Source organism: Acomys russatus, chromosome 3 (assembly GCF_903995435.1).
Source record: "Acomys russatus chromosome 3, mAcoRus1.1, whole genome shotgun sequence".
In the NCBI taxonomy this organism is placed as follows: domain Eukaryota; kingdom Metazoa; phylum Chordata; class Mammalia; order Rodentia; family Muridae; genus Acomys; species Acomys russatus.
Window position 1 is genome coordinate 63106581 of NC_067139.1, and position 26900 is coordinate 63133480.

Below are 26900 nucleotides of genomic sequence, written 5' to 3' on the forward strand. Positions count from 1 at the left end.
TCATTTTTTAAAAGATTTATTTATTTATTAAATATACAGTGTTCTGCCTGCATGTATACTAGCAGGCCAGAAGAAGGCACCAGATCTCACTATAGATGGTTGTGAGCCACCATGTGGACACTGGGAATTGAACTCAGGACCTTTGGAAGACCAGGCTATGTTCTTAACCACTGAGCCATCTCTCTAGCCCTCCTCTTTTATTTTTTAAGGCAAAGTCGTGCCGGACATGGAGCTCACTGCTTTGGCAACACTGGCCAAGCAGCCAGAAAGCCCTAGGGATATTCATGCTTGCACACAAAGTGCTTTACCAACTGAGCCATCTGTCCAGGCCCCAAAGAACCTATTTTACTAACTATGCCTCTTTGTAAACAAAAAGACATGCACAGCCTTAATTGAAAGAAGATAAAAAGGTAGGTGGTAAGAGTGGAATCACCCCTCTATCCATTTTACAGATTTGTTGGTACTACCAAAGGCATCTGCATCCTACCCGTGAACACCATTTAAATTTTTCTTTTCACGCTGGCATGGTGGCACATGCCTGTAATCCCAGCACTCAGGAGGCAGAGGCAAGTGGATCACTGAGTTCTAGGCCAGCCTGACCTACAAAGCGAGTCCAAGACATCCAAGATAACACAGAGAAACCCTGTCTCAAAACTAAAAAAAAAAAAAAAAAAAAAAAAAACCTAAAAAAAAAAAATCATTTAAATGTCATCTTTTTAAATTCTTTCTTTATTTGAATGAGGCAAGGTTTTCCTGTGCAGCCTTGGCAGGCCTGGAGCTCACTGTGTAGACCAGGGTGGCCCTGACGGCAAAGATCCTCCTGCCTCAGCCTCGCGACCCAAGTGCTAAGATTACGGGCCTGTTACCAATCCTAACTTTTCTGGGGCGGAGGGTTGTTATGGTTGGTTGGTTGGTTTTCTTTTTCTCTTCAATGACATGTTAAATTTAAAAATGAGTTTGGCAGAATACAACACAGTATCCATCTTTCCGTCCAAGAAAGTTAGAATATTTCTTCTGGTTCTGCATTTTTTGTTTTGTTTATGTTTTGACAGTCTTAAGGCACTTGCAAGTGGAATGTATACCCTAGCATCATGTGGCTTAATTTTTCAATGAAGGAGTAAGGGCTTCAAGCTGAATTATATCTATGCTTATGCTTAACACTAAATTCCCAAACTGTTACAGTGTGGAAAGCGGCCTACATTAATAGATTCCTAAGAACAGAAAGTTGGGAAAGGCCCCTCCCTTTTGTTGAATATGAACTTTACATGAGTCACTCTTACTCAAGAGATTTGCACACCCTTGTTTAAGTTTTGTGGTTTGAAACAGTCTTGCTACATAACCAGAGTACCCTTGAACTTGAGCTTCTTCTGCCCCTGCAAATGTTGGGGGTCACAGGCAGTGCCACGACACCAACATGAATACACTCTTAATGGAAATATGGTTAGCTAACAGGAATGTGCTTCATTGTATTTGGTCGATCATAGACACAGGGCTTAGCACTGGGTATGGTGGCACATGCCTGTAATCCCAGTGCTCGAGAAGGTTGAAACAAGGGTCACAAGTTCAAGGCAGCTGACCTATTTCAATATGTGACTTTAAATATGACTCCTTTCCTCTCACAGGAATTTTTTTTAACATGGCACCAGGCTTAAACTCAAGCCTCATTGACACTAAACAAGCACTTTACTTGTGAGCTATATCTCTAGCCCTCTCTTTCAGGACATCAATGCACATGCCTGTGTTACTGGTAAACCCATCAGTCAAGGAGGCATCCATGGGCGCATCTCCGCTACTGGCCGTGGTGTTTTCCATGGAATTGAAAACTTCATCAATGAAGCTTCTTACATGAGCATTTTAGGAATGACACCAGGGTTTGGCGACAAGACATTTGTTGTTCAGGTAAAAGAACTTGAAGGTTTCGTTTTGCTCTACTCCTTACATGTATTTATATGGGAAGATGCATGCTATAGGATGCATTGCAGGTCAGGGAGGAGTCAGTTCTTCCATGTAAACCCTAAGGATTAAATTCAGGTCATCAGGCTTGGGTACACATGCTTTTATCCATCCATCCATCCATCTCACCAGCCCCTAGTTTTTGTCTTTATAATACATAAAAGGTTTAAAAAGTTTTCAATTTATGGCACTAACATTGGACTCTTTGAGAATTTGTTAGATTTTTAGAGTGGTTGTCTTCAAAGTGAAACATCTTTTTTTCTTAATCTTGATATGATTCATAGAATTAAACCCAATTTAATATCTCTTAGATATTAAATATACAACTTACCAACTTCTTTTGGTTCTTATTTAAGCATAAAATTGCATTCAGGAGGGGAAAAGGCTTCAACTATAAAGCTATTGAAATGTGCACAAGTATTTTCACATTGACCTAAATTTGTCTTATATGTTAGCGTGTATTTCACTTAGTTCAGTTAGCATCACCTTAGAATAGTGGCGTGTCTTTATACATACAGTCAGTAGCGTGTCTTCATACATACAGTCAGTAGCATGTCTTTATACATACAGTCAGTAGCGTGTCTTCATACATACAGTCAGTAGCGTGTCTTCATACATACAGTCAGTAGCGTGTCTTTATACATACAGTCAGTAGCGTGTCTTCATACATACAGTCAGTAGCGTGTCTTCATACATACAGTCAGTAGCGTGTCTTCATACATACAGTCAGTAGCGTGTCTTCATACATACAGTCAGTAGCGTGTCTTCATACATACATACAGTCAGTAGCGTGTCTTCATACAGTCAGTAGCGTGTCTTCATACATACAGTCAGTAGCGTGTCTTCATACATACATACAGCCAGTAGCGTGTCTTCATACATACAGCCAGTAGCGTGTCTTCATACATACAGCCAGTAGCGTGTCTTCATACATACAGTCAGTAGCGTGTCTTCATACATACAGTCAGTAGCGTGTCTTCATACGTACAGTCAGTAGAAGACCGCTGGACCCTGACTACACTGGCCTGGGCTGTCCCCATTGCCCTTCTCTCACCAAACTTGTCCAGAGCTCAGTCTCATGGGTAACTGGAGGTTGGGTTTTAGATTTTTGATCATAGAAATTTGCCACTGAAGAAACCATTCATTCAGCATATCTCTTCTTTTTAAATATATATTTACTTATTTTGTTTGTATTTGTGTATATATCTGTGTGCCAAAGCACACATAGAGGACACCCTTATAGTAGTTGGTTCTCTCCGTTCAGAGATCATCAGAGTACACTTGGTGACAAGTGCCCTCTAAGCCATCTACTGGCCCAGGACATTGCTTCTTTTAGGAAAAGGAATTTGGTACTTGATTCTAAACTAGCAGAATATAGATTTATGTTGGCCAAAATGACTGATGCTATCTGTACCAAGTCTGTGTCATGCATAATTGTTCTTCACAGGGATTTGGTAACGTGGGCCTGCACTCTATGAGATACCTACATCGTTTTGGTGCTAAATGTGTTGGTGTTGGTGAATCTGATGGGAGCATATGGAATCCAGATGGTATTGATCCAAAAGAACTGGAAGATTTTAAGTTGGTATGTTATTCTGATATCTACTAGTCTTTTAAATTTTTTCAGAGAATAGATTTTTTTTTCCTTAATTACATTTTCATGTGCTGTGATACACAGTTGGAGGTCAGAGGATCACCTACAGGAGTCTGCTCTCTCCTTATACCATATGGGTCCCAGGGTTCAAGCTCAGGTCATTGCTTGATGGCAAGCACTGAGCCATCTCACCAGCCCTTTTTAAAAAAAATTTTTTTTAATTTATTAACATGTACCACCATGTGCACGTGGAGGTCAGAGGAAACATGCAGCAGTTTTCTCCTTCCACTGTATGGGTGCTTGAACTCAGATTATCAGTCTCCTTGGTAACAGGAACCTTAAGTCTTATTTCTTTTTCCTTTCAGTTTTATGTTTGGGTGGTGGGGTTGAGTTTTTTCATTCAAGCTTGGCTTGGTCATTTGAGACATGCTCCTGCTATGTGCACTTTGTTGGCCTTATATTCCCTTGGTAGCCCAGCCTGGTTGCAAACACACAATATTCTCCTTGCCTCAGCATCCCTACTACAGGGATATGGACCACCATACCCGGTTCTCAAAAGTCTCTTAATAAACAGATTTTGTATAGTAGACACTAAAGCCAGCATTTAAATTCAGTTGTCAGCCATTAATTCTGATTTCTGGTCAATTACAGCAACATGGATCAATTCTGGGCTTTCCCAAAGCCAAGGTCTATGAAGGAAGCATCTTGGAGGCTGACTGTGATATTCTAATCCCTGCAGCCAGCGAGAAGCAGTTGACCAAGTCCAATGCACCCAGAGTCAAAGCCAAGGTAAAACCACTGTGAAAGCCAAAGTCAGCATCTTCAGTGTGCAAGGGCATTAGGAGTGTCAGCATCATCAGTGTGCAAGGGCATTAGGAGTGTCAGCATCATCAGTGTGCAAGGGCATTAGAGTGTCAATATCTTTAGTGTGCAAGGGCATTAGGGGCATCAGCATCTTCAGTGCAAGGGCATTAAGGGTGTCAGCATCTTCAGTGTGCAAGGGCATTAGGTGTCACAAAAGTCTGATTGGCAGTTTATACCATCGTCACCAGTTTCCAACATAGTTAAGAAAGTTAAAGAAACAGAAAGCTGAATTATGTTCTGTCTTTTAGCTCCTTACCCATATATACATCTCTTTGTTATGAAGGTTTTCCCAGCATCTGTGCATGTCCCTAATTCTCTTTCAGATCATTGCTGAGGGTGCTAATGGACCGACCACCCCAGAGGCTGATAAGATTTTCCTGGAAAGGAACATCATGGTTATTCCAGTAGGTCACCTATCTATGTTCTTCGGGTTTTATATGTTCTGGGAATCATAATTTTATTTTGATAGCAACTGGCAGAAGAAAGGACCCAATGGTGTCACAAGTTGTGGCAAATTATTTTGTTGTGTATTGTTTTGTTTTGTTTTTAGAGGCAGGGTTTCTCTGTATTGCTCTGGCTGTCCTGGAATTTGCTCTTTATATCAGGCTGGCCTCGAACTCACAAAGGTCCCTCTGCTTCTGCCTTCCAAATGCTGTGATTAAATGTGTGCGCTGCCGCCACCACCACCCAGCAGCTATGGTAAACTCCTAATTTTTATTTACTTTTAAGAAAATATAAGGGCAGGCCGGGCGGTGGTGGTGCACGTCTTGAATCCCAGCACTTGAGAGGCAGAGGCAGGTGGATCACTGTGAGTTTGAGGCCAGCCTGGTCTACAAAGTGAGTCCGGAACAGCCAAAACTACACAGAGAAACCCTATCTCGAAAAAAAGAAAATATAATGGCATAGACTAGGCAGAGGTAGTGGATGAAGAGAGGGATCAAGGTAAGAGAGGGAGCACAGAGAGAAATAAGGGTGGAGATCAGACCTAGAGAGAGCAGAGGTGGAAGACAGAAGGCCTGCAGAGAAGAGAAACTGTGGGTGGGGCCTTCTCTGTGACAAGCTGGAGACCTAAGTCAGAACAGGCCTCAGGGAGAATATGAGGGGAACTATAACTGAGACTCCTAGTAGCAGGCTTTGTAGAGACCGAAGAGGATACCTTTCTAACTAGATGAGACTCCTAGTGGAGGGGGGAAATTCACCCTGCTTATAAGGCATGCAAGGATAAAGATAGAACAGATAGAGCAGAGATTGAGGGAATGTCCAACCAATGCCTGGCCCAACCCAAGGCCTACCCCATGGAAGAGAGCCAACCTCTGACACTATTAATGATATTCTGCTATACTTTTAGACAGAAGCCTATCAGAATTGTCCTCTGAGAGGCTCCCCTCAGCAGTGGTTGGAAACAGATGCTGAGACTCATAGCTAAACATTGGACAAAGCATAGGAAGTCTAGTGGAAAAGTTGTAGGAAGGATAAAAGGACCTAGAAGTGACGAGCTCCACAAGACCAACAGAGCCAACTAACCAAGGCCCAGAGGGGACCTGAAGCACCAACCAAGGACCATGGGTGGACTGGACCTAGGTCCTCTCTATAGATGTAGCCGATGGGCAGCTGAGGGGTGGCGGCTGTCTCTGACATGAACTCTGTTGCCTGCTTTTTGATCACTTCCCCTGACAGGACTGCCTTGCCAGGCCACAGGGGAAGAGGACAAATTCAGTCCTGATGCAACATGACGAGCTGGGGTGGGGGTGGGGCCCCCTTCTTCTGAGGAATAGGGGAGGACGGGTTGGAGGGAGGAAGGGGGCTACAACTGGGATGTAAAGTGAATAAATAAATTAATAAGAAGAAAATATAATGGCAACAAGGCTGAGGCCACGGTCTCAATGGTAGGGTTCTTGCCTAACATGAAGTCCAGGGCTCAGTCCCCAGCACCTCAAGAAAAAAGAGACGCAGGGAGGATTCAAGCATGGTTAATATAGTATACTAGCCACTTTTCTCTTAGTCCTGAACACTCTTCATGTGTAACTTGAGTATATGTAACCCTCTAAAAATCTGGTTATGTTAAATTTATACTGTGCTGAAAATACAATCCTACACTAAATTCCTAAGTTTTGCTATACAGTTCCAAACTTTGTGCATCTTGACTGGCTCTTCCTGCATTACTGGGACGAGGGGGGGGGGAATGAAGAAGAGGAGGAGGAGGAGGAGGAGGAGGAGGAGGAGGAAGAAGAAGAAGAAGAAGAAGAAGAAGAAGAAGAAGAAGAAGAAGAAGAAGAAGAAGAAGAAGAAGAAGAAGAAAGGAAAGGAAAACAGGGTTAGAGAGATGGCACAGCAGTTAAAAGCCTAGAGTGCTCTTGCAAGTTCAGAGCTTCAATGCTGGGCAACTCACAACCTTCCTGTACCCCCAGCTTCAGGGGATCTGACACTCTTCTGGCCCTTGCAGGCACCTGTACACATTTCTTTTTTTAACTACTACAAGGAGCATGTATTCAGAGTCTGGGGTGTAATGGAGGGGTCATTGGGACTTAATGTCACCCAGAAGAGCCCTCTTTGCAGAAAATGTGTTTTAAAAAAATAGTAATCTGATTTAGTTGAAGTAGGCTGCCTTTAGATGGAGGCAAAAGTAATGCTGGCGTCTGAAGAGGCACTGGAGGCACCGTGAGTCCACTGATGGGTGAGCAGACAGTTTAGTCTGAGATCATGGTAAGAATAAGCTAGCATGCCCTTAATCCCAGCATTGGGAGGCAGAGGCAGTGGATCTCTGTGAGTTCAAGTTTATCCTGGTCTACAGAATGAGTTCCAAGACAGCCAAGGCTACACAGAGAAACCCTGTCTAAAAAAAAGTATCACTACCATCCAATGACCTCTAAGATACATTTGCTGTGTTTGATGATCTGTTGCTGTGGTGAGACACAGTGACCAAAGCAACACTTCCACAGCTCTGTTCATCAAAGGGCAGGGCAGGAACCTGGACACAGGAGCTGATGCAGAAGCCATGGAGAATTCTGTATACTGGCTCCCATGACTTACTCAGCCTGCTTTCTCATAGAACCCAGGACCACCAGCCCACCAGCCCAGGGGTGGCACCACCCACAACAGGCTGGGCCCTCCCCCATCAGTCACTAATTAAAAATGCCATGCAGCAGTGTTTCTCAACCTGTGGGTCTTGACCCCTTTGACAGACCTCTGTCTCCAAAAATATTTACATTATGATTCATAACAGTAGTAAAAGTACAGTTATGAAGTAGCAGCAAAAATAGTTTTAGGGTTAGGATCACCACTACATGAGGAACTGTATTGAAGGGTTACGGTGTTAGAATGCTTGAAAGCCACTGCCCTTCAGGCTTACCTACAGCTGGGTTTTATGGAGGCATTTTCTTAATTGAGGTTCCCACCTCTCAGACGACTTTAGCTTGTGTGAAGTTGGCATAAAATTGTCTAGCACAAGACTGGCTTGGTGGTGCACATCTTTAGTCCCAGCACTCAGGAGGCAGAGGCAGGGGAATCACTGTGAGTTCAAGGCCAGCCTGGTCTACAGAGTGATTCCAGGACAGCCAGGACTATCACACAGAGAAACCCTATCTCGAAAACCAAAAAAAAAAACAAAATCTATCCAGCACAGATATGTAGTCCACCTTAGTATTGAAATTGAGTTCCTAAGCCTGACAAAATGGCTAAGGTATTAAAGATGCTAAGCTCCAAACTTGGTTTCCAGAGTTCCGTCCCCAAGAGTTTGACGTGCTAGAAGACGATAACTGAATCTCAGAAGTTGTCTTCTGACCTGTACATGTAACACATGCAAGACACATAAATGTTCACACACATACATTTGTTTGTATGTGTGAGTTCATTGTTTTCTAATAATTTTTTATTAAAGTCATCTTTTCATTTTCTTTATATTTTCTGTGTCACATTTTGTGTATAGGATCTCTACTTAAATGCTGGAGGAGTGACAGTGTCTTACTTTGAGTGGCTGAAGAACCTAAATCATGTCAGCTATGGCCGATTGACCTTCAAATACGAAAGGGACTCTAACTACCACTTGCTCAGTGAGTTCTTAGAATCTTGTCTGCATCTCCAAAAAGTGTGCTTTGGGCCAAAGACAGAGCTGGGAAAGCATTCATACTTGAGAAATTTTTCCTGATAATCCTAGAGACCTTTGCCTAGAACAAAAGACAGTTGTGTGTGTCCTGGGCCATAGAGCAAAAGTATACCATTTTTTATAAATGGTCTCAGATGCTTATAGTCAAATTATTATTTTATAATCTCGTTTTCCCCAAATATAATCTAAATTAGTGATACTGTAGAGTCTTTGTAGACAAGTAGTCCACCTCTGATCTTACTAATCGCTAGTTGCTCTCAGAGAAGTCCTCACTAATATTTCTGAAAATGGAGTGAAACCTATTCTCTCCTTCACTAATTAAAAGAAGTCCAACCTTGTGTGGAAACCCTTTTTTGAGTCCTCTGGTAATAGTTTTTATTTGACCAGAGTAAACTCCATTAAGAATCTCTCATCAAAAATAAATTTTTTAATATTTTTAAAAAGAATCCCTCATCCAGCCAGGCCAGCACTTGGGAGGCAAAGGCAGGCCAATTGCAGTAAGTCTGAGGCCAGCCTGGTCTACAATGCAAGTCTAGTACAGCCAGGGCAGTTACACAGAGAAATACTGTCTCAAAAAACTTAAAAAAAAAAAAAAAAAGAAGAATCTCTTGGGGAGTAAGGGGAAAATAGGAGGGAGGGAAGAATGGAAGGATACAAGGGATAGGATAACCATTGAGATGTAATAAGAATAAATTAATAAAAAAAAGAGAGAGAGAGAGAGAGAGAAAAGAATCTCTTATCCAGCTGAAATAAAACCAAGACCTCCAACTGTGCTCCAGTCCTCTGCCACTCTGAGAATGTTCCTCCTGTCCTTTTCTCTTCCCTCAACAGTTCTTTTTAACAGAGCCAAGAGAAGAAAAGGCTAGTGGTGGGTGTTATGGAAACGGAGCAGTGACCTAAATTCACATTTCTATAGGAATTTGGCAGACTTCTCCTTGCTAAGTGTTTAATGATTAACCCTTCTGTGCCATTAGGGGTAAAGATTTCTAAAACATTAGTTTTGGGGTTACACATATATAGGTTAGTTACTTTAAGTTCTGCATTTAGTCTCTCCCACCTGTATAGCTGTATCTTACTCTGATGTCTTGGCTTTTCACAGTGTCTGTTCAAGAGAGTTTAGAGAGAAAATTCGGAAAGCATGGCGGAACTATTCCTGTGGTCCCCACAGCGGAGTTCCAGGACAGGATATCGGTGAGTGTGGTGAAACCAGAGTGGCACTTTATACCTGTTCCCTGCCCTGTGTTTCAGACAGGCTAGGTAGATTAAATGTAGTATTATCAAAAGATGTTAACCGTAATTGTATCATGTGATTATACTTCATCGTTCATTCCATTCTAGAAATGATGGCTGCAGCACAGCAGTTATTCAACACAGTCATGAAGGATTGCCATACTTTATTACTCAAGTTTCAGAGAACAAACTAGAACTGAAAAGTAAATGTGAGACTGAAGTATATGAAAATATGAAATAATTATATGGACACATAGTTAGCCAAGTAGCAAAGAGAACACCAATCCATTCTTGACATGGTGTAGCCATAGTATGTGCACATTACAAAGAGAACTTAATCTGTAGTCCTAGAACTCAAGGGGCAGAAGTAAGAGACTTGGTATGAATTTAAGACCAGCCTGGGCCACAGAGACCTTGTCTCAAAAAAACCCAAAAAGTTGTATATCTCTTTAGCCTCCAAGTTTCAGGTCTGTATATATGTGGTTTATGTACATACACACATGCATCATGTCCTTGAAAACACAGGGTTTTTTTTTTTTTTTATTCCTGTGTCCCTAATGCCTAAACATGCCTAGGACATAGTGTTTTTAATAAATGTTTGAATGAGTGAAAGAAACAGCACTATTCCACCTATTAAGTAAGCTTGTTTTGTCTCCTAATTTTATGGACCAAAACAAAGTATAACATAAATGCTGCAGAAGTATGAGCTGCAAGATGTTCAGTATAAATAACTTTTTTTTTTTGCAAAAAGTGGCCAAGGACCAGCTCCTGACCCTTCTCCCTCCTCCTCCCAAGCTCTGGAGGAGAACGGGCCACTTTTTTTTTTAATGGTTTTTCAAGACAGGGTTTCTCTGTGTAGCCTTGGCTGTCCTGGACTCACTCTGGCCTTGAACTCAGAGATCCACCTGCCTCTGCTTCTCAAGTGCTGGGATTAAAGACGCGCGCCACCACGCCCAGCTCAGAGCAGATCACTTTTTTTGGTAACCCACTTCAAGTTTTTATCTGGCACCATAGGATATATGTTGTACAGCTTTGTTGTTACATTTGGAGTGATAGTGATTTATACATTTTTTTAGAAATCCTTCCAAGAAAGAAATTAAATAGAATCTATAGAAATATAAAGATCTTAGACCCTCCAGTTTTAAAGGTAGGGCTACTAAGTGCACAGGCGAGATTGTCCCAGAGCTGCGGTCAGCGTTAGCCATATTCCTTTCTGTGTCTGGTGGCCCTCTTGCCTGGAGAAGTGAGGAGGCTGCTGACTGACTACTCGCCTGCCCCAGGGCTGCCTTTCTGTGTGTGTGTTCATTGTGATCTTGCCTTACGAGTATTTGTAGCTGTCCACTACCACTAAAACTAAGCTGTGTGTGAAAATGTGTTTTGTCTGCTCGCTAGTATCTATTGATACAGTATAGAAATTATATGTCTTTCCTATATTGCTGCATATCAGCTTAACCCTTGATATTCTTCTAGAGTCACGAACCATATCTTCATGTGTCTTTGTTAAGTTAATGTTCTTTTTCCTAACAGGGTGCGTCTGAGAAAGACATCGTGCACTCCGGCTTGGCCTACACAATGGAGAGATCTGCCAGGGTAGGTGTGCAGATGGGACTGCCTTTGTGTTAATAACATGAAGCACAGATAGCCATGCTGTCTTGGCAGGCAGTACTCTGTTACCTGGTCCTTACTTATGTACCTTCTCAGCGTCAGGTGATGAGCACTATTATTGTCAGCGTTTCCCAGGCCTAGGAAGACATCGTGCTGAGTTGGTTTAAGTAAGAAATATTTGAGTTTTGTTTTATCACTTGAACCCTTTTTACACCAGGGCCTTAAATGTAACACAGTTTGAGCACAGGTTTTTGTTTGTTTGGTTGGTTGGTTGGTTGGTTGGTTGGTTGGTTGGTTGGTTGGGACAAAGTCTCTCTATGTAGCCCTGGCTGTTCTGGAACTCTGAATGTAGGACCAGGCTAGTCTTGAATGCAGAGAGGTCTGCCTGCCTCTGCCTCCTCAAGTGCTAGCATTAAAGACTGATTTCTTCTTGATCAGATTCTGTCCATTTGGATTTCCAGGTTGAAACACACAGACAGATTTTACTGAAGAAGGTGGCACTTCTTAATTGAGATATAATTAAAACAGTTTAATGGTCTGGCAAGATGGCTCCGTGGATAAAGACGCTTGCCATATTTGACAGTCTGAGTTCAACTCTTGGGACTCAGATGGTAGAAGGAAAGAACCCACCCACTCAAGTATTCCTCTGACACATACATTGGCACACGAGAGTGCACATGCACACAGCACACACATACACAAAATCAGGAAATTTACCTTTTAACACTATAATCATCTTTTAAAGTATACAGTTCATCAGCCTGTAATATATTCACAAGGCTGTGCAGATGCAGATGTCATTGCTGAAGTTCTAGAATGTTCCTAGTTCCCTGTTCTTGGTTGGTTTTTTTGTTTTTGTTTTTTGTTTTGTTTTGTTTTTTTTAACTTTATTTTTTTGTTTTTCGAGACAGGGTTTCTCTGTGTAGCCTTGGCTGTCCTGGACTCACTTTGTAGACCTGGCTGGCCTCAAACTCACATTGATCCACCTGCCTCTGCCTCCCGAGTGCCAGGATTAAAGGCATGCGCCATCACCGCCTGGCCTTGGTTATTTAAACAATCACTAAGTGAGCTCAGAAACAATCTGAGCTCATTCCAGACAACAGGATAGTTACCACACAGAGAAACCGTTCACACCTGTAGTCCTTAGGAGTCATTTCTTGCTGTCCCTGGACAATAACAACTTACATGAGTTCCAGAGAATTAGTCATCATGCTAGAAACTTTTCTGCTGCTACGGTCATTTGTCTTTGGCCCTCTGAGTCTTAAACTTACCTGGGTGTCGGGTGGGTGATGAGTACCAGACCTCCACGTGTACCTTTGTCCACATCCTGCTACCCAGTCAGGCCTCCTCACTACCTTTTCTCCTTCATTTCAGCAAATTATGCGCACAGCCATGAAGTATAACCTGGGGTTGGACCTGAGAACAGCTGCCTATGTCAACGCCATTGAGAAAGTCTTCAAGGTGTACAACGAGGCTGGCGTCACCTTCACATAGACCATCACAGCTGACTCCTCTACCGCCCTCTTCACCTATACTTTCTGCAGACCTGTCACAAGTTTACATGTAACCACAGAAATCTGTTCTTGTGACTATTAGTTAATGGACACTGTTCTCAACAAGTTGGTGGGAATCAGCCCCTAAAGAGAAAGAGATTAAGTTAGAGGATCATGTACAACTGATGAGTGTAAAGTAGGAATCACGTGTATCAGAGCCGGTTAGGTGTTTGCTTTAGATAGACTCTCTCCTCCTGGCTGCACTGCCTGGCTCTGGCGCAACCCAGCAGGGCCAGTGCTATTGCCAAGGAAGGCAGTCGAGAGTAGGCAGGCGCTTCTGGACAAGCCTGGGAACTTCGACACGTAAGAAGTAGGTGTGTGGTGTTTTCCAGAGGTGGCATGGTCCTCAAGTGAGTTATTGCTCTTTTACATCAACAAAATAACTCCATTTTCTAAGTTGCAAACAAAAATAAAAGCTATTTCTCATGTATTTTATTCTTTCAGAATAAAACTAGTACATGCTGCTGTAATAAAATTGCCTTTAATCACTTATGCCTAACTTGACTCAAGCAGTGAATGCCTAAAAACATAATAGATGGGAGAAGCTAGTTTTTTATAACATAAAACAGTATCATTTGTAGCTTATTGGCCCTGCATTGTCCAGCAGAAATAAAGTAGCACTATGGGGCACTCTCCTCATACCTGCAAGTGATAGGGACTCTTGGGAACTTCTGACTCAGCCCAGAGAGTGCAGAAATCTCTTTGCCATAAAAATTACTTGCTCTTCTCATTTGGAGATCTATTGTGTTGAGTAATTGAACCATAATTCAAGTAGAGTGTCCTAGAAAAAAAACACTTGGGCTCCCTGTTTGGAGTCTGGCAGGCTTCAAGCACAGCCCGTGGCCAGGCTCAACCCGTGTGTCCCCTTGTTCCGAGGCTTTGCAGTCTGCACAGTGCTTCACCAACAGCAGGCTGGAGACTGCCCGGAATTGACTTCTGTTTGGGGAGTTCCTGGCCAGGGCTTTAAACAGGAGTGTTCCACAGAAGTACCAGATATTATTTATATAAAAATGAATGCTTTTTTTAAATAATACCCTTTCAGAAATTTCTAACTACTTTGTAACTGCATGATTAACTTGGTGATAAAAGCAGTTATTAAAAGTCTACCTTTTCCAAAATTTATGATTCTTTTCTGTGTTTTCATGTTGATAATCTCTTAGTAAGTGATAAAACGGTAATTGAGGTTCAGAAATTTTCTTAACTGTCTGTGTCACTTCCATCTATTATGAGATGCTCAAATTTTATTTCTGGATTATTTTTTATTTCATTTTATTAAACTGTAATGGGTAAGAGGCTGTAGTGTATAAAGCTAGTACACTAGTGTAATCTGGTACTTTTTGTTTGAAAGAAGGTCTTACATAGCCCAGCTGGCCTCAAACTTGCTTTTAGCTGGGCTGAGTCTTGAACTCCTCCTGCCTCTTGCACCAGACTACTTCCATCACACCTACCTTTTTCTGGTATCTTTTTGTTTGAAGCAGTTTAGCTATAGAATTTAAAGGCTACTTAAGATAATGAGGGGGAAAAACAGTATGGACATTTTTCAAATCAAAAATAGAGTTGCATGTGGTAGCGCATGCCTTTAATCCCAGCACTTGGGAGGCAGAGGCAGGCAGATCACTGTGGTCTACAAAGCGAGTCTGGGACAGCCAAGGCTACACAGAGAGACCCTGTCTCAAAAAACAAAACAAAAGAACATAGAACTACCGGAGCTGGTGAAATGGCTCAGTAGTTAAGAGCACTGCCTGCTCTTCCAGAGGTTCTGAGTTCAATTCCCAGCAACCACATGGTGGCTTGTGACCATCTATAAAAAGGGGTCTGCTACCCTCTCCTGCCATACAGGTGTACATGCAGGCAGAGCAGTCATACATAAATGAACTAGGAATATACCTAAAGTCTGAGTTGACACACCACAGAGATACTGGCACATCCATAGCCAAAATGGAACCAGTTTAGATGTCCATCAGTGAACGAATGGATGCCTATACACAATGAAGCTGTATTTAGCCATGAAAAAGAATCTTGTGTCATTTGTAGAAAAGTAGATAAAACAATGGATCACCACAGTAAGTGAAATAAGGCATTCAGACATGTTTTCATATTCAGATTCTAGGTTTTGGGGTTTTTTTTCTTAAGATTTTTAATTTTTTGTTGTTTTTTGTTTTTTGAGACAGGGTTTCTCTGTGTAGCCTCAGCTGTCCTGGACTCACTTTGTAGACCAGGCTGGCCATGAACTTACAGAGATCTGCCTCCTGGGTGCTGGGATTAAAGGTTTTGGGTTTTTTTCTTAAGATTTTTAAATCTATTTCTTTTTTTATGTGTGTGGGTGTCTTGCCTACATGTGTGTGTATGCAGTACCTGTGGAAGACTAAGAGCATGGTGGATTCCCTGAGACTGGAATTACAGAAGACTATAAGCCACCATGTGAACTCTGAAAATGGAGCCAGGGTTTCATGGAAGAGCAGCCAGTGTTCTTAACCTCTGAACCATCCTTCTAGGCCCAAAATTTATGTTTTTATTTTATGTATTAGTGTTTCGTATACATGTAGATATGTGCACCATATGTGTGCCTGTGCCAATGGGGGTCAGAAAGGGGCATTGTATTCCCCCTGAAACTGACATTTCAGATAGTTATAAACTGCTATGTAAGTTCTGGGAACCCAACTCAGCCCCTCAGCAAAAGCAATAAGTACTTTTGTTGTTTTTTCGAACAGGGTTTCTCTGGCAACAAGTACTTTTAACTGCTAAGCCTTCTCAAGTTCTATGGATGACTGTGGATGTGCCAGTATCTCTGTGGTGTGTTAACTTAGACTTTTTTGGGTATATTCCTTTGAGTGGATCATTTTTAATTTTTTTAGTTTTATTTTTAATTTTAAAAAGGTCTGCTGATTTATATTGCATACACAAACACACAGGAGTTAATATATATGTTAGATGTAGTATATGCGCATGCATGTATAAGACATGAAAGATCTGGGACAAAGGAAAGGGTAGATAGTGTGTTTTCTAAACTGAGAGTGGTGGCACATGCCTTTAGCCAATTAAATTAATACATATGTGAGCTGAAAGCAGAGGGGAACTAGAGAGAGGTGGGGCAAGAAAGGGTAACAGACATCAGCTGTGAGCTAATGCTGTGGGGAATGAAACCCATTATCTTACACACTAAAGAATGGAAGTATCCTAATTGAGTGGGGGAGCAGGAGGTCAAGATCACCCTCAGCTGCGTAGCCTGTTCAAGGCCAGCATAGCAATGTGAAACCTTGTGTGAAAAAGACAAAAGATACAGAAAAGAATATATTACATGGGGGGGTGGGGGTATAGCCCAGATGGCTGAGTGCTTAGATTCAGTCTCCAGTGCCACATAAACAGGCTGGTAGCACACACCCTTAATGTCAGCACTAAGGAGGTTGATGCAGGAGGATCAGGAACTTAGGGTCATCCTCAGTTCTGCCATAGCTAATTTGACTACCTATTGGTAGTACTTATGTAGGTGTATATGTTTGTTTATATAACATTTACTTTAAAGTACTTATAAATGATCAAATTGGTTCAGTCTATAATTATTAATGTAGGAAGGAGACAGCTAAACTAGCCAGCTTCCATTCTGTGGAAGTGCCAGAGATATTTGATTTCCACACACAGAAGCTTCAGTTTTCTGCCTCTACATCTAATTCCAAGGGTATAAGAAAGTCCTGGAAAGCCAGGTGGTGGTGATGCACACCTTTAAACCCAGCACTCAGGAAGCAGAGGCAGGCGGATTGCTGTGAGTTCAAGGCTAGCCTGGCCTACAAAGTGAGTCCAGGACAGCCAAGATAACATAGAGAAACACTGCCTTGGGGGGTGGGGGGAGGGAGTGAGTCCAGGACATCCAAGGCTACACAAGAAACCCTGCCTAAAAAGAAGAAGAAGAAGAAGAAGAAGAAGAAGAAGAAGAAGAAGAAGAAGAAGAAGAAGAAGAAGAAGAAGAAAAGAAGAAAAGGAAGAGAAAGAAAGAAAACTGGGTGTTTCCAAGCACATGCCTGTGATGATAGTAGCAGTGCCACTGGGTGTTCTTGGGGTATAATTAAGCACACTTTTGCTTGTCGTTGTGGTATATGAATTGTGAGGCCGGGAGAACAGAGTATAGACTGATTCCCTCTCAAACCCCATACCAGGCAGGTGGCTGCTGAGGTCTTCCATTCCTCCCTCCTCACAGCATGTTAACCATAGTCCTAGGTATAGTTAGGGAAATGTTACAAGGGATTAGAAAAAAGTGCTCACAAAGGTATCAGGATAGAGAATGGGCAAGGAATTGGGGTTGTCCCTAAATGTCCCCTGCTGTGTCTTTGGGAAAAAACAAAGTTCTCTCTTGGAGCCACAGGACAATTTTCTAGCTCCCCAGTGGTTGACAAAGCCCCTCATGTGAGATGGCGTTGATGACCACAGAGTAGGGCACTCCAAGAACTGGACCCAGGGTGAACCAGCTGTCAAACAAGCCAGGGCTGTCTGGGTAACCATAAGGGAGGCCCCTAAAACCCAGGGACTCCCATGCAGGCCTCATAGCAGCCACCATCTCACCCTGTGGCCTGGGGAGAGCGCGATGAGCTGCCGCTGTGGTAGGCCACAGAAACCTTTTCTACCAGAAGTTAGGGTTGAGTGCTCTTAGGAGACTGGCAGCTTGCTGAGTGGTCAGCGGGGTTAACCTCAAAGGCTATAGTATAGCTTTATGGTATAGTACAGTACAATATAGCATAACTATGAGCGCAAGGAGGCAGAGAGTGTGGAGTTGGGATGAAAGATGCTGCAGAGATGGCTCAGCGGTTAAGAGCACTGGCTGCCCCTCCAGAGAAACCAGGTCCAATTCCAACACCCATATGGTGGCTCACACTTGCCTTAACTCCCATCCTGATACCTCTCCGGTCTCTAGGGGTACCAGGTAAATGCATGGCACATACATACATATATACATACATACATACATACATACATACATACATACATACATACATGCAAAAACACCCATACACATAACAATGAGTTTAGCTGCTTAGCAGTAAGAAGAGCGGCCGACAGTGTGCCCGGCAAGTACTCAGCCTCTAAACTGCACCCCATCTGGGACATTTTCAGGGTGCTGATATATGGGGAGAGGGGGTGTTCCTGTGGACCAGAGGCCAGCTCAGACTTTGCTCCCTTGTCTCCATGTCCTTATTTAATGACCCAACTGACCCTGAAGTCTGTTGTATGTGGCCTCTGAAAGTTTTGCTCACCCAATTTAGTGATCAGTGAGTAGGCAGGTTTCTTCAATCCGGATCTAGTCAGACTTCATTGCAGGTTGGGGATCCTCTTCAACCACGGGCAGAGCGCCTCTGCCTAGCTTCACTGCTGGCCCAAAACCTCAAGGTCAGAGGAACCGTCCCTGCAGACCGAGCCCCCCAGTTTGGGCTCCTTATCTTTTTTGCTCAAATTGTTGCCACCCACCAACTTAAATGATGACATCTGAGTGTTTTTGTCAACTGTCCCCAATGAAGACTTTTAGTGTAACATGAGCTCCTAGGCAGGAGAAATAAAGACAACCTGGCAGTGAGTGTTCCTGGGGACCAGAGACCCGCGTCTCTACAGTTGATGGATCAGCTTGTTTTCCTGTGGCTCTCTAAATGGAACCCAGGACTTAGCACATACTAGCAGGTGCTCTACCCTTGAGCTACACCCCCTGCCCTTAGTTGTCCGAGACAGAGTCTCCCTGCGTAGCTCAGGCTGGCCACACACTCAGGATCTTCTTGCCTCTCTATTCTGAGTGCTGGAATTTAAGGTGTATGTCGCCCGGCCAAATGAGATCTTCAAAGAACTCCAACTTACATCCTGTCTTTGAAGGGGCATGTAGGCTGTTCAGCCTTTGCGAGACAGGGTCTGGACTCTTACAGCCCAGTCTGGCCCTGAACTTTTGGGAATTGTACTTCAAACTTTCTAGTGCTAGAATTTCAGGACTGTTGATTTTCACTGTGATTGTGGGCCAGCAGTTTTCTAGGCTGTGGCAAAGACAGGAGTGGAGGATGAGCCAAGAGTAAGACAAACTGAAAACACTGCATCACGCCATTTTTGCTGACACCACTATTATTTTGATAACTCTGACTTCATGCCCCTCATCGCCAACTATGCAGAGAAGAAAATGAAAGATGGAAAAAGTGCTTGGTCTAGGAAATGGCAGTATGGGGGTGAATCCAGACGCAGGCAGCACTTTGACCCTTGTTTGGAGATGGAACAATTCTTTGGATATTTTATTGTTATTGTGTGGTAAGGCCACGCACATGCCACAGTGTGCGTGCAGAGGTCAGAGGACAACTTTGTGGGGTTTGTTCTACCCCTATGCTTTCTTACATGGGCTCCAGGGACTGAATTCAGGCTTACTGAGCAAGCATTTTATCCACGGGGGCATCTCACCAGCCTCAGATAGAACAATTTCATTGTTGATCTAACTCACGGCATGTGGGCTAGCTCACATGAGATTCACCATGCACGTTCAACAGGGCAAACTGGTCTCTGGAGCCCACAGAGTCCTCCCTGGATGTCCACAACACCACAGTGCTCAGTTTCCAAATGCTGCTCTGTCACTCTTCCCAAGTGGCAGCACACTCTAAGTGGCACGTCACTAGGGAACAGTCTTTTGTTTGTTTGTTTGCTGTTTTTCTAAGACAGGGTTTCTCTGTGTAGACTTGGCTGACCTGAACTCACTTTGTAGACCAGGCTGGCCTTGAACTCACAGCGATCCACCTGCCTCTGCCTCTGGAGTACTGGGATCAAAGGTGTGCACCACCATCACCTGGCCTGGGGAACAGTCCTGAACATCCTATATTACCCTCCACAACTGCATTTTTAAAAAACAGCTGCGTTAGTTTCCTCTTAAATTCAAACATCAGAGAAATATACAATGCTAAAGAATTTCTCATATTCCCATAGAGAGGACCACTGCTAACATTGCCAGGTATGAGCTGTCCAGTTTTCATGCTGGTCTTATATAATTATGCCATTTGCCTTATGAAAAATGAACTTGCTCTGCACATGTATTTTGCACATTACTAACTTAGTTGACACAGTATATTTACATCCCTCTAGTTGCTTTTCAGGCCTGGGGTGGGCCTTGCCTGTCTTAGGCAAGCACTGTACGAACGGCCTACATTTCAGCCCTTCCTCCTCTGGCCACGTGGAATGTTCCCTTTCCTGTATAGGCACTGTTTGTTAGCCAAAGATGAGTGGTAGCTTTCCAGGCACAGATCTCATTTTCCAGACTGAGGAACTTATGGTTCAGCAGATTTTATAGGCACCTGGTTTCCAGATGTTTTCATCTTGCTTTCGTGCCCTTGCTACCATGAACATGCTACAGTAAAGCTGCATTCTCCCTTTGCCACTTTTCCCATTCTTGCCTCCACTCATAAGCCTGGGTCTGGATTGGGGACATTCAGAAGTCTCCAGGAGCCAAAGCAAGGTAATTCCAACACTGGCTAGAGCAGTTCCAGTGTTGACCCTTTGGAGATTCCTGAGCCTTTTAGAAGTCTGTGATACAGTTTGAGAAGAGCCAAAACATGCCAAGAAACTGATTTAGCCATAGGGGGTGGCATACCTTAAATCCCAGCACTTGAGGCAGGGGCAGGCAAATCTCTGTGAGGCCACCCTGATCTATACAGTGAGCTCCAGGATAGCCATGGCTATAACACAGAGAAACCCTGTCTTGAAAATCAAAAGAAAACCAACAGCTATTTATTCCCTAACCAACGCCTTTTCTCCTCATTTTCCTCATTTCTACTAAGAGCAAATAGCTTCCAGCAAGATAAATAAAAACATCATCATTTTATACAGAATCTCTCTTAATCTATTTTCCCAAAAATGTACATGTGCACGTGTGTGTGTGTGTGTGAATGATACATGCATGTTGCACATGTCTGTGCAGGTACACTAGCCCATACAAATAGGGAGACCAGAGGTTGGTGTAGAGTGCCTTCTTCTACCATGCTTCACCTTGATTTGTGAGCCGGGGTTTGCAAGCAAGACTCCAGGATCCACCCGTCTCTGCTCACATACGGAGGACATGGATGCTGAGCACTCAAACTCACGTCCTCATTCTTGTACAGCAAGCACTTCGCCCACCTTGTCCTCAGCCCCTCTTTGCAGGTTTTTGTGTAGCCCAGGCTGGCTTTCAACTCAGCTGCCTCCCTTTACCGTCCAAGAGCTGGAATTTCCAGCACATACCACCACATTTGGCTTCTGTGTGTGTGTGTGTGTGTGTGTGTGTGTGTGTGTGTGTGTGTGTGTGTGTGTGCGTGCGTGTACATATATAATATATATGTGTATATATGTGTGTACATATATATTTTATATATATATATATATGCTATATTGCCCTCTTATTGCCACCTCTCCAGCCCAGCTTACTGCTTGTTAAGGGCTCTGTTCACTTGACAAATAGAGCAGAGAAGAAAAATAAAAGAGAGACGTGGGAAAAGGCTGGTTAACAGTTCAAGGCACAATAACTTCCTAGGTAAAGGCCTTGCTGTACAATCATAAAGACCTGGGCTTTATCCTCAGAACCCACATTTAAAATAAACAAAAGGGCCAAGCCAGGTACTGGTGGCGCACGCCTTTAATCCCAGCACTTGGGAGGCAGAGGCAGGTGGATCTCTGAGTTCAAGGCCAGCCTGGTCTACAAAGTGAGTTCTAAGACAGCCAAGGCTACCTAGAGAAACCCTGTCTCAAAAAAACAAATAACAAGAATAAAAATTTTAAAAAAAACAGCCATGGTTGTATTCCCTGTGCTGCCAAAGGTGCAGATAGGCAGATTTCTGGGGCTTGCAGGTCAGCCAGCTACAGGCCAGTTAGAGACCCTGTCTCAGCACACACACACACACACACACACACACACACACACACTGGAAGACTGCTTGCTGGAATGATAATTCCTCATTTCATTCATTGGGTGGAAACCACAAGAGGTACCCACCATGTCGGATACTCTATAACGGAGAAGCCACAATATGCAGTGTTTCCATTTAAAAACAAAACAAACGCAGTGGCTCACACCTTTAATCCCAACATTCTCAGGGAGGTAGAGGCAGACAGATCTTTGTGAGTTCGAGGCCAGCCTGGTCTACAAAGGGAGTCCAGGACAACCAAGGCTACACAGAGAAACCCTGTCTCGGGGAGGGGGGCAGGGGGTGTGTGGGGGAGGGGCTCTTGACCGTTTAGCCTAGGCAGTCCTGTTGCCATTTGTCGGCAGTCCCACACTCAGGAGATGGAGGCAAAAGAATCAAGAGTTCAAGGTCAACCTCCACTACACAGCAAGTGAGTCCAGGCCATCCTGCTCCAACTAAGCCCCTGTATCCAAAACAAAACACAACAAAACACCATTTTGCCTGGGGGTTCCACCCAAACAGGAGTAAACTCAGGACTGCTCACATTTCACCAATTTTATTGATGTTCAGGAAGAGGCAGCCGTGCTGGTAGAAGGACTCACTGCCCCAGTCTACCCAGGCCTTCTGCAGCATGGGTAACAGCGTCAGTGACAGTGTGGGTCACCTTCTCAGTGACCTCCTTCACCACTTTTTCCCCTGATTCTTGGGCTCTCTTTAGGGCATCTGCAAGGGCTGTCGGGAAAAGAAAAAGAGAAAGAAACAGGTAAGTGACCCATTGTGCTTCCAGAAAAAGAGGCCTATGGGGCAAGACCATCTTACAGGATCATCCTGGAGCGCCCTCCCCCTCCCCCACCTCCCCCCCAGGACAAAGGGCAAAGTGCCCCTATCACTCCAATTTGGTTTGATTCTCCCCAACAACTTTTGTTTCTTCAAAGTTGGGTGAGACAGCACAAGCAGCTCATGGGTGTGCTGGCTACTTAGACTTCATTTTCCTGCAGACCGCTGCTTTGTGTACTTTGACCATTTAATACTGGATTATTGTTTCTGTGACATTACTGTTTCTGTTTCACACAGTTGGTGGCCTTCCTTTTGACTTAACTCCCGTTTTGCTTTGCTTTTTGTGTTCTCTCCCCTCCCTTACCCCTCCTGTGTGAAATAGTGAAGTTTCTTTCTTTCTTTTTTTTTTTTGGTTGATTGGTTGGTTTGGTTTTGGTTTGGTGTTTTGTTCTTCCAAAACAACAGGATTTCTCTGTGTAACCTTGCCTGTCCTGGACTCGCTTTGTAGACCAGGCTACCCTCAGATCACAGAGATCCACCTGCCTCTACCTCCCAAGTGCAGGGATTAAAGGCATGCACTGCCATCACCATCCAGCAAAATTGAACTTTCATACTGAAATTTTTACCTAATATTTTCTTTATGACTACTGGGTTGTTTTTGTTTTTTAATCTCAGTCAAAAAGACACACACACACAAAGCCAAGCATGGTGCTTACACTTTTAGTCCCAGCACTCAGGAGACAGTGGACTCAGTGGATCTCTGAGTACGAGGTCAGCCTGGTCTACAGAGTGAGTTCCAGGACACCCGGGGCTAAAACAGAGAAGCCCTGTCTCAAAACAAAACAAAACAAAACAAAACAAACAAAAAGCCTCTCCTCTCCAGGATCATACTAAGGTCTCTTAGGACACTCCTTTGATCTGAATTTTTTTATGTCTCCAAAATTCTGTGTTGTAATCCTCCTGCAGATCGTGCCATGAGGAGATGGGAGCTGTGGTGCTGGTTAGGTTAGGAGGGTGGATGACGCCTCATGAGCAGGAGAGGGTAACACCCAGGAAAGTAAGCTAGTCCTTCAGCCATGTGAGGACATAGCAGAGCGGTACCACGTGTGAGCCAGGAGCCAACTTCCCCCGATGCTCATCTGCTGCCACGGATGCTTTCCAACTTCAATGCCAGGAACAACCCATTTCCTTCTTTTCTTTCCCCCTTTTCTCCTTCTTTTTTGAGTGAGGGTTTCACTATATAGTTGAGGCTGGCCTGACACTTGCTGTGTAACCCAGGCTAGCCTCAAACTCACTATCATCCTGCCTCATTCTCCTAAGTCCTGGGATCACAGACATGCTCCACCATGCCTGAGAGTAGAAACAGTAAATTCCTGCTGTTTATGAGCCATTGAATGTGTGGCATTTCATTTTAGCGGTTTGAGCTCAAACAGTTATAGTCTAAACAGCTCAATACATCCGTGTATTTAAATGTTAGTTCTTCATCCCTCTGGGCTCTGCCTCACTGTGGAGAGTGGCATGTGATATGCTTTGCACACTGTTCTGCTCACAGCACACCACATACATAGTAGGTTTTTATCCAGATACGTATTTAAACATAAAATTGTCTGTTTTAAATGTCTTGCCCCCATGTGCTTCCATGTCGCTTTTTGTGACATTGTCTCCTTAGGATTCACTCCACAGAGAAAACAGCCTAGCTGGAGCCCCGACACTAGGTACAAGCTGACAGATAATTACATATTGGGAGAATGTACAGATAATTGCAACCTAGCTGCGAGGGTGCTACACCTGGGGCGGGGCGGGGTCTGCTTGAGCAAGGAAGGCTCTAGCACCTGGGCTTCCTTCCTCCCTCGCTGTCTTCCTGGCAGCTTGCTGGTTCTCTCCCTACTTACTTCTGTTCCCATGCTAGGGATGCAACCACTTCCGATGTGAGGTACCCACCGCGCTACACTCCCCCCCTTTTATCCTTCCTTCTTCCCCTCCCTCCCCCCATCCCTATCTCCAAACAACCTCAGCCTCACCCTTCTCTCCAGCCTCCTTGGCGTGGTCCACCACCTCCTTCACCACCTCCTCCACTGCATGAACTGAAGAGAGAGGGAAAGTTCAGAGTGAGGGTAGATGGAAGCCCACTTCCGCTTAAAGTGACCCGGGTGCCTCTTAGACAATAGGGTGAGACTCGGTGTGCTTCTCCCCACCCCCAACACCCCCGTCATGACAGACAGCTCAGGAGAACCCCTCACTGCCTCCCTTCATAGACTCCAAGAGGCCTGGCCGTTGGAGATGTGCAAGGCCCTCCATGCCCCTCCCCTCAGCTTGGAAGGGCATGGATACCTGGAACAGCCTTCTGCCAGCTGGACACCTGAGTCAGCGCAAGTCTATTTGTCAGTTAGTCACATCTGTACATCTCCAGGGAAGCTAAGCTCCTCGAGGCAGCTCTTCCTGGAAGAGGGAACCCCTACCCACCTCTGGGTTCTCGAGGGTTTGGTGGACCCAAATTTTAGAGACAGAACTGTTTCTAACACCACTGGCCATGTCCCTCACAACTCAGACAGCTGGAAGGTTAAGAAGGGGCCAGACCCTGCTGTAGAGTTAAAAATGAAATAAGTGCTGATATGTCCGCAGCCAGTTCCAAAGGCAACAGCAAACTTAACACAGGTTTTCCTCTATGTCCCAACGTGGGGCTCATATGAACCGCCACATGTAGCCACAGGCCTCGACTGGCAAAACCATGTCCTAGGTTCTTGGAAGAAATAGAAGTGTCCTTTTAGACTATGAACAAGATTGGACTCCATGGTTTCATAATAGAGGAACATTTGAAGCTTTAAAGTATGGTGAAAATTAAAATCTACCCTCCTTTTTTTCTATATAAACTAATCAAAATAGGCAGGATTTTTGTTTCATTTTGTTTTATAGTTCTTGAAAGAAAAAAAAAACCTAGGGCTTTGCATAGACAACTGTCCTATCATTGAGATACAGACTCAGGCCCTGGAATAAACAGTACTGACATAAAAGGTACTCTATACTTCCATACAGAGGATCCAAGCCACCAGCCCCCCTTCCAGCACCTGAGTCTGCCGCCCACCTCCCCCCACCCCTACCCCCCACCCTAGAGCCTCCTGACCTCCAAGCAAGCTGAGCCTGGGTCATGGAGCAAGTCCCTAGTAGGGAGGCTGCTTGCGTGGTGGCTGTACCCTGAGCAACCACCCCAGCCTCTGTGCCCCCAACTCTGCTGTCTCTTGGTGGTGGCAGTGGGCCAAGCTTCCTGACGGACCTCGGCCTCAATCTTCCCCAGTGCCCTTACCCGCTCCCTCAGTGGCTTTCTCAGTGCGGTGGGCCAGGCCCTCGGCCGCCAGCTTCCCCAAGCCTCCGAGCATCCTGTAGCAACAGACAGTGACAGTAGAAGGCTGCAGACTGGATTAACTTGCTTTTATACATGCCTGAGACGCCCTGCCAGGCTCCAGGGCACCAACTTACTCAGCCAGTAGTAGGCTGAGCAGATGAGTCAGTTCAAAGCCGGGGTGGGGCTACCCTAATAGTGTGCACTACCCTTCTTTCAGTGAGTCCCCACGTCCTACTCCCTCTAGTAGGAGTTCTGGGCAGTTGAGTCAGAAGGCAGGACCAGAGAAGTCGGTTCTGAACATATCTGGTCCCCATGGCAGGGAGCTTGCATGCTCTGTGAGATGATAGCACTTGGGAACAGGCCCTGGCTGGGGTCTAATCCTGACATGTACCTTACGAGAAGACCTGCAGCCTGCCTACCAGGGTCCCCAATGTGGCCTAGCCAGGCTTTTAGAGCCTAGAGCCAAAGTGGCCCTGAGGGCAGGCACAAGTGGAGTGGGCACCATTGCTTTTCCCTCTGCCAAGGACCCTGCTCCAGCAGACCAGGCTTGTAATAGCTGCTGGACAGGAGGCTCAGAGTGCTGTCTGGCCCTCTCGAAAGCACAGCATTGACAGATGTGCAGTCATCCTGGCTCAGTCAGATGATCTTCACTCATCCTAGCTCCTGGGGCAGCCAGCGCACGCACGGGAGAGTCCTAGCCACTTTGTAACAACAGGGTCCAGCTTCTAAGCAAGTTCTGTGAGTTGAACAGAAGCTACTGAATTCCCCACATCCTAGACAAGTAGGCGGAAGGCCCCACCACCACTTGGGGAGATGTGTCTCTAGTTAGAACTCAAGGGGCAGCTCTACAGCTTCCTGATGTGTCACATGCAGAGGGTCAGGCTGCCTCCCTCATTACTCAGGTTAGGCCTGGATTTCTCAAGCCACATACCACCCTTAATCACGTACCTCCTTTAATCCCTAGCCCATACTAAGCCTCGGTTTCCTCATCTATAAAATGGGGCAG

General features: G+C 44.5%; 2 protein-coding genes across 2 annotated transcripts in view; one reads left to right on the forward strand and one right to left on the reverse strand.

The window, feature by feature from the left end:
- Positions 1-13198, forward strand: part of Glud1 (glutamate dehydrogenase 1) — a 39154-nt gene extending 25956 nt beyond the window's left edge. The window contains exons 6-13 of the mRNA XM_051141915.1: positions 1720-1899; positions 3401-3538; positions 4199-4336; positions 4735-4815; positions 8337-8460; positions 9613-9704; positions 11271-11333; positions 12723-13198. Of these exons, the coding sequence (XP_050997872.1) occupies positions 1720-1899; positions 3401-3538; positions 4199-4336; positions 4735-4815; positions 8337-8460; positions 9613-9704; positions 11271-11333; positions 12723-12842 (936 nt within the window). The 3' untranslated portion in view covers positions 12843-13198. The remainder of the gene's footprint in view (positions 1-1719; positions 1900-3400; positions 3539-4198; positions 4337-4734; positions 4816-8336; positions 8461-9612; positions 9705-11270; positions 11334-12722) is intronic.
- Positions 13199-22317: 9119 nt separating this feature from the next.
- Fam25a (family with sequence similarity 25 member A) lies at positions 22318-26022 on the reverse strand. The gene is made up of 3 exons (XM_051141967.1): positions 25856-26022; positions 24576-24638; positions 22318-22509 (listed from the first exon to the last, which is right to left on the reverse strand). Exons 1-3 carry the CDS (start codon positions 25926-25928, stop codon positions 22376-22378), a joined length of 270 nt encoding a protein of 89 aa, XP_050997924.1. The 5' UTR covers positions 25929-26022; the 3' UTR covers positions 22318-22375.
- Between the last annotated feature and the right edge of the window lie 878 nt (positions 26023-26900).

What these genes read in the sequence shown, in the direction of transcription:
- Fam25a (XM_051141967.1), bottom strand. Translation starts at nt 25,928, where the DNA reads ATGCTCGGAGGCTTGGGGAAGCTGGCGGCCGAGGGCCTGGCCCACCGC. An exon ending in GAAAGCCACTGAGGGAGCGG is followed by an intron (nt 24,639 to 25,855) that starts GTAAGGGCACTG and finishes CTCTCTCTTCAG; the next exon opens with TTCATGCAGTGGAGGAGGTG. An exon ending in CAAGGAGGCTGGAGAGAAGG is followed by an intron (nt 22,510 to 24,575) that starts GTGAGGCTGAGG and finishes TTTTCCCGACAG; the next exon opens with CCCTTGCAGATGCCCTAAAG.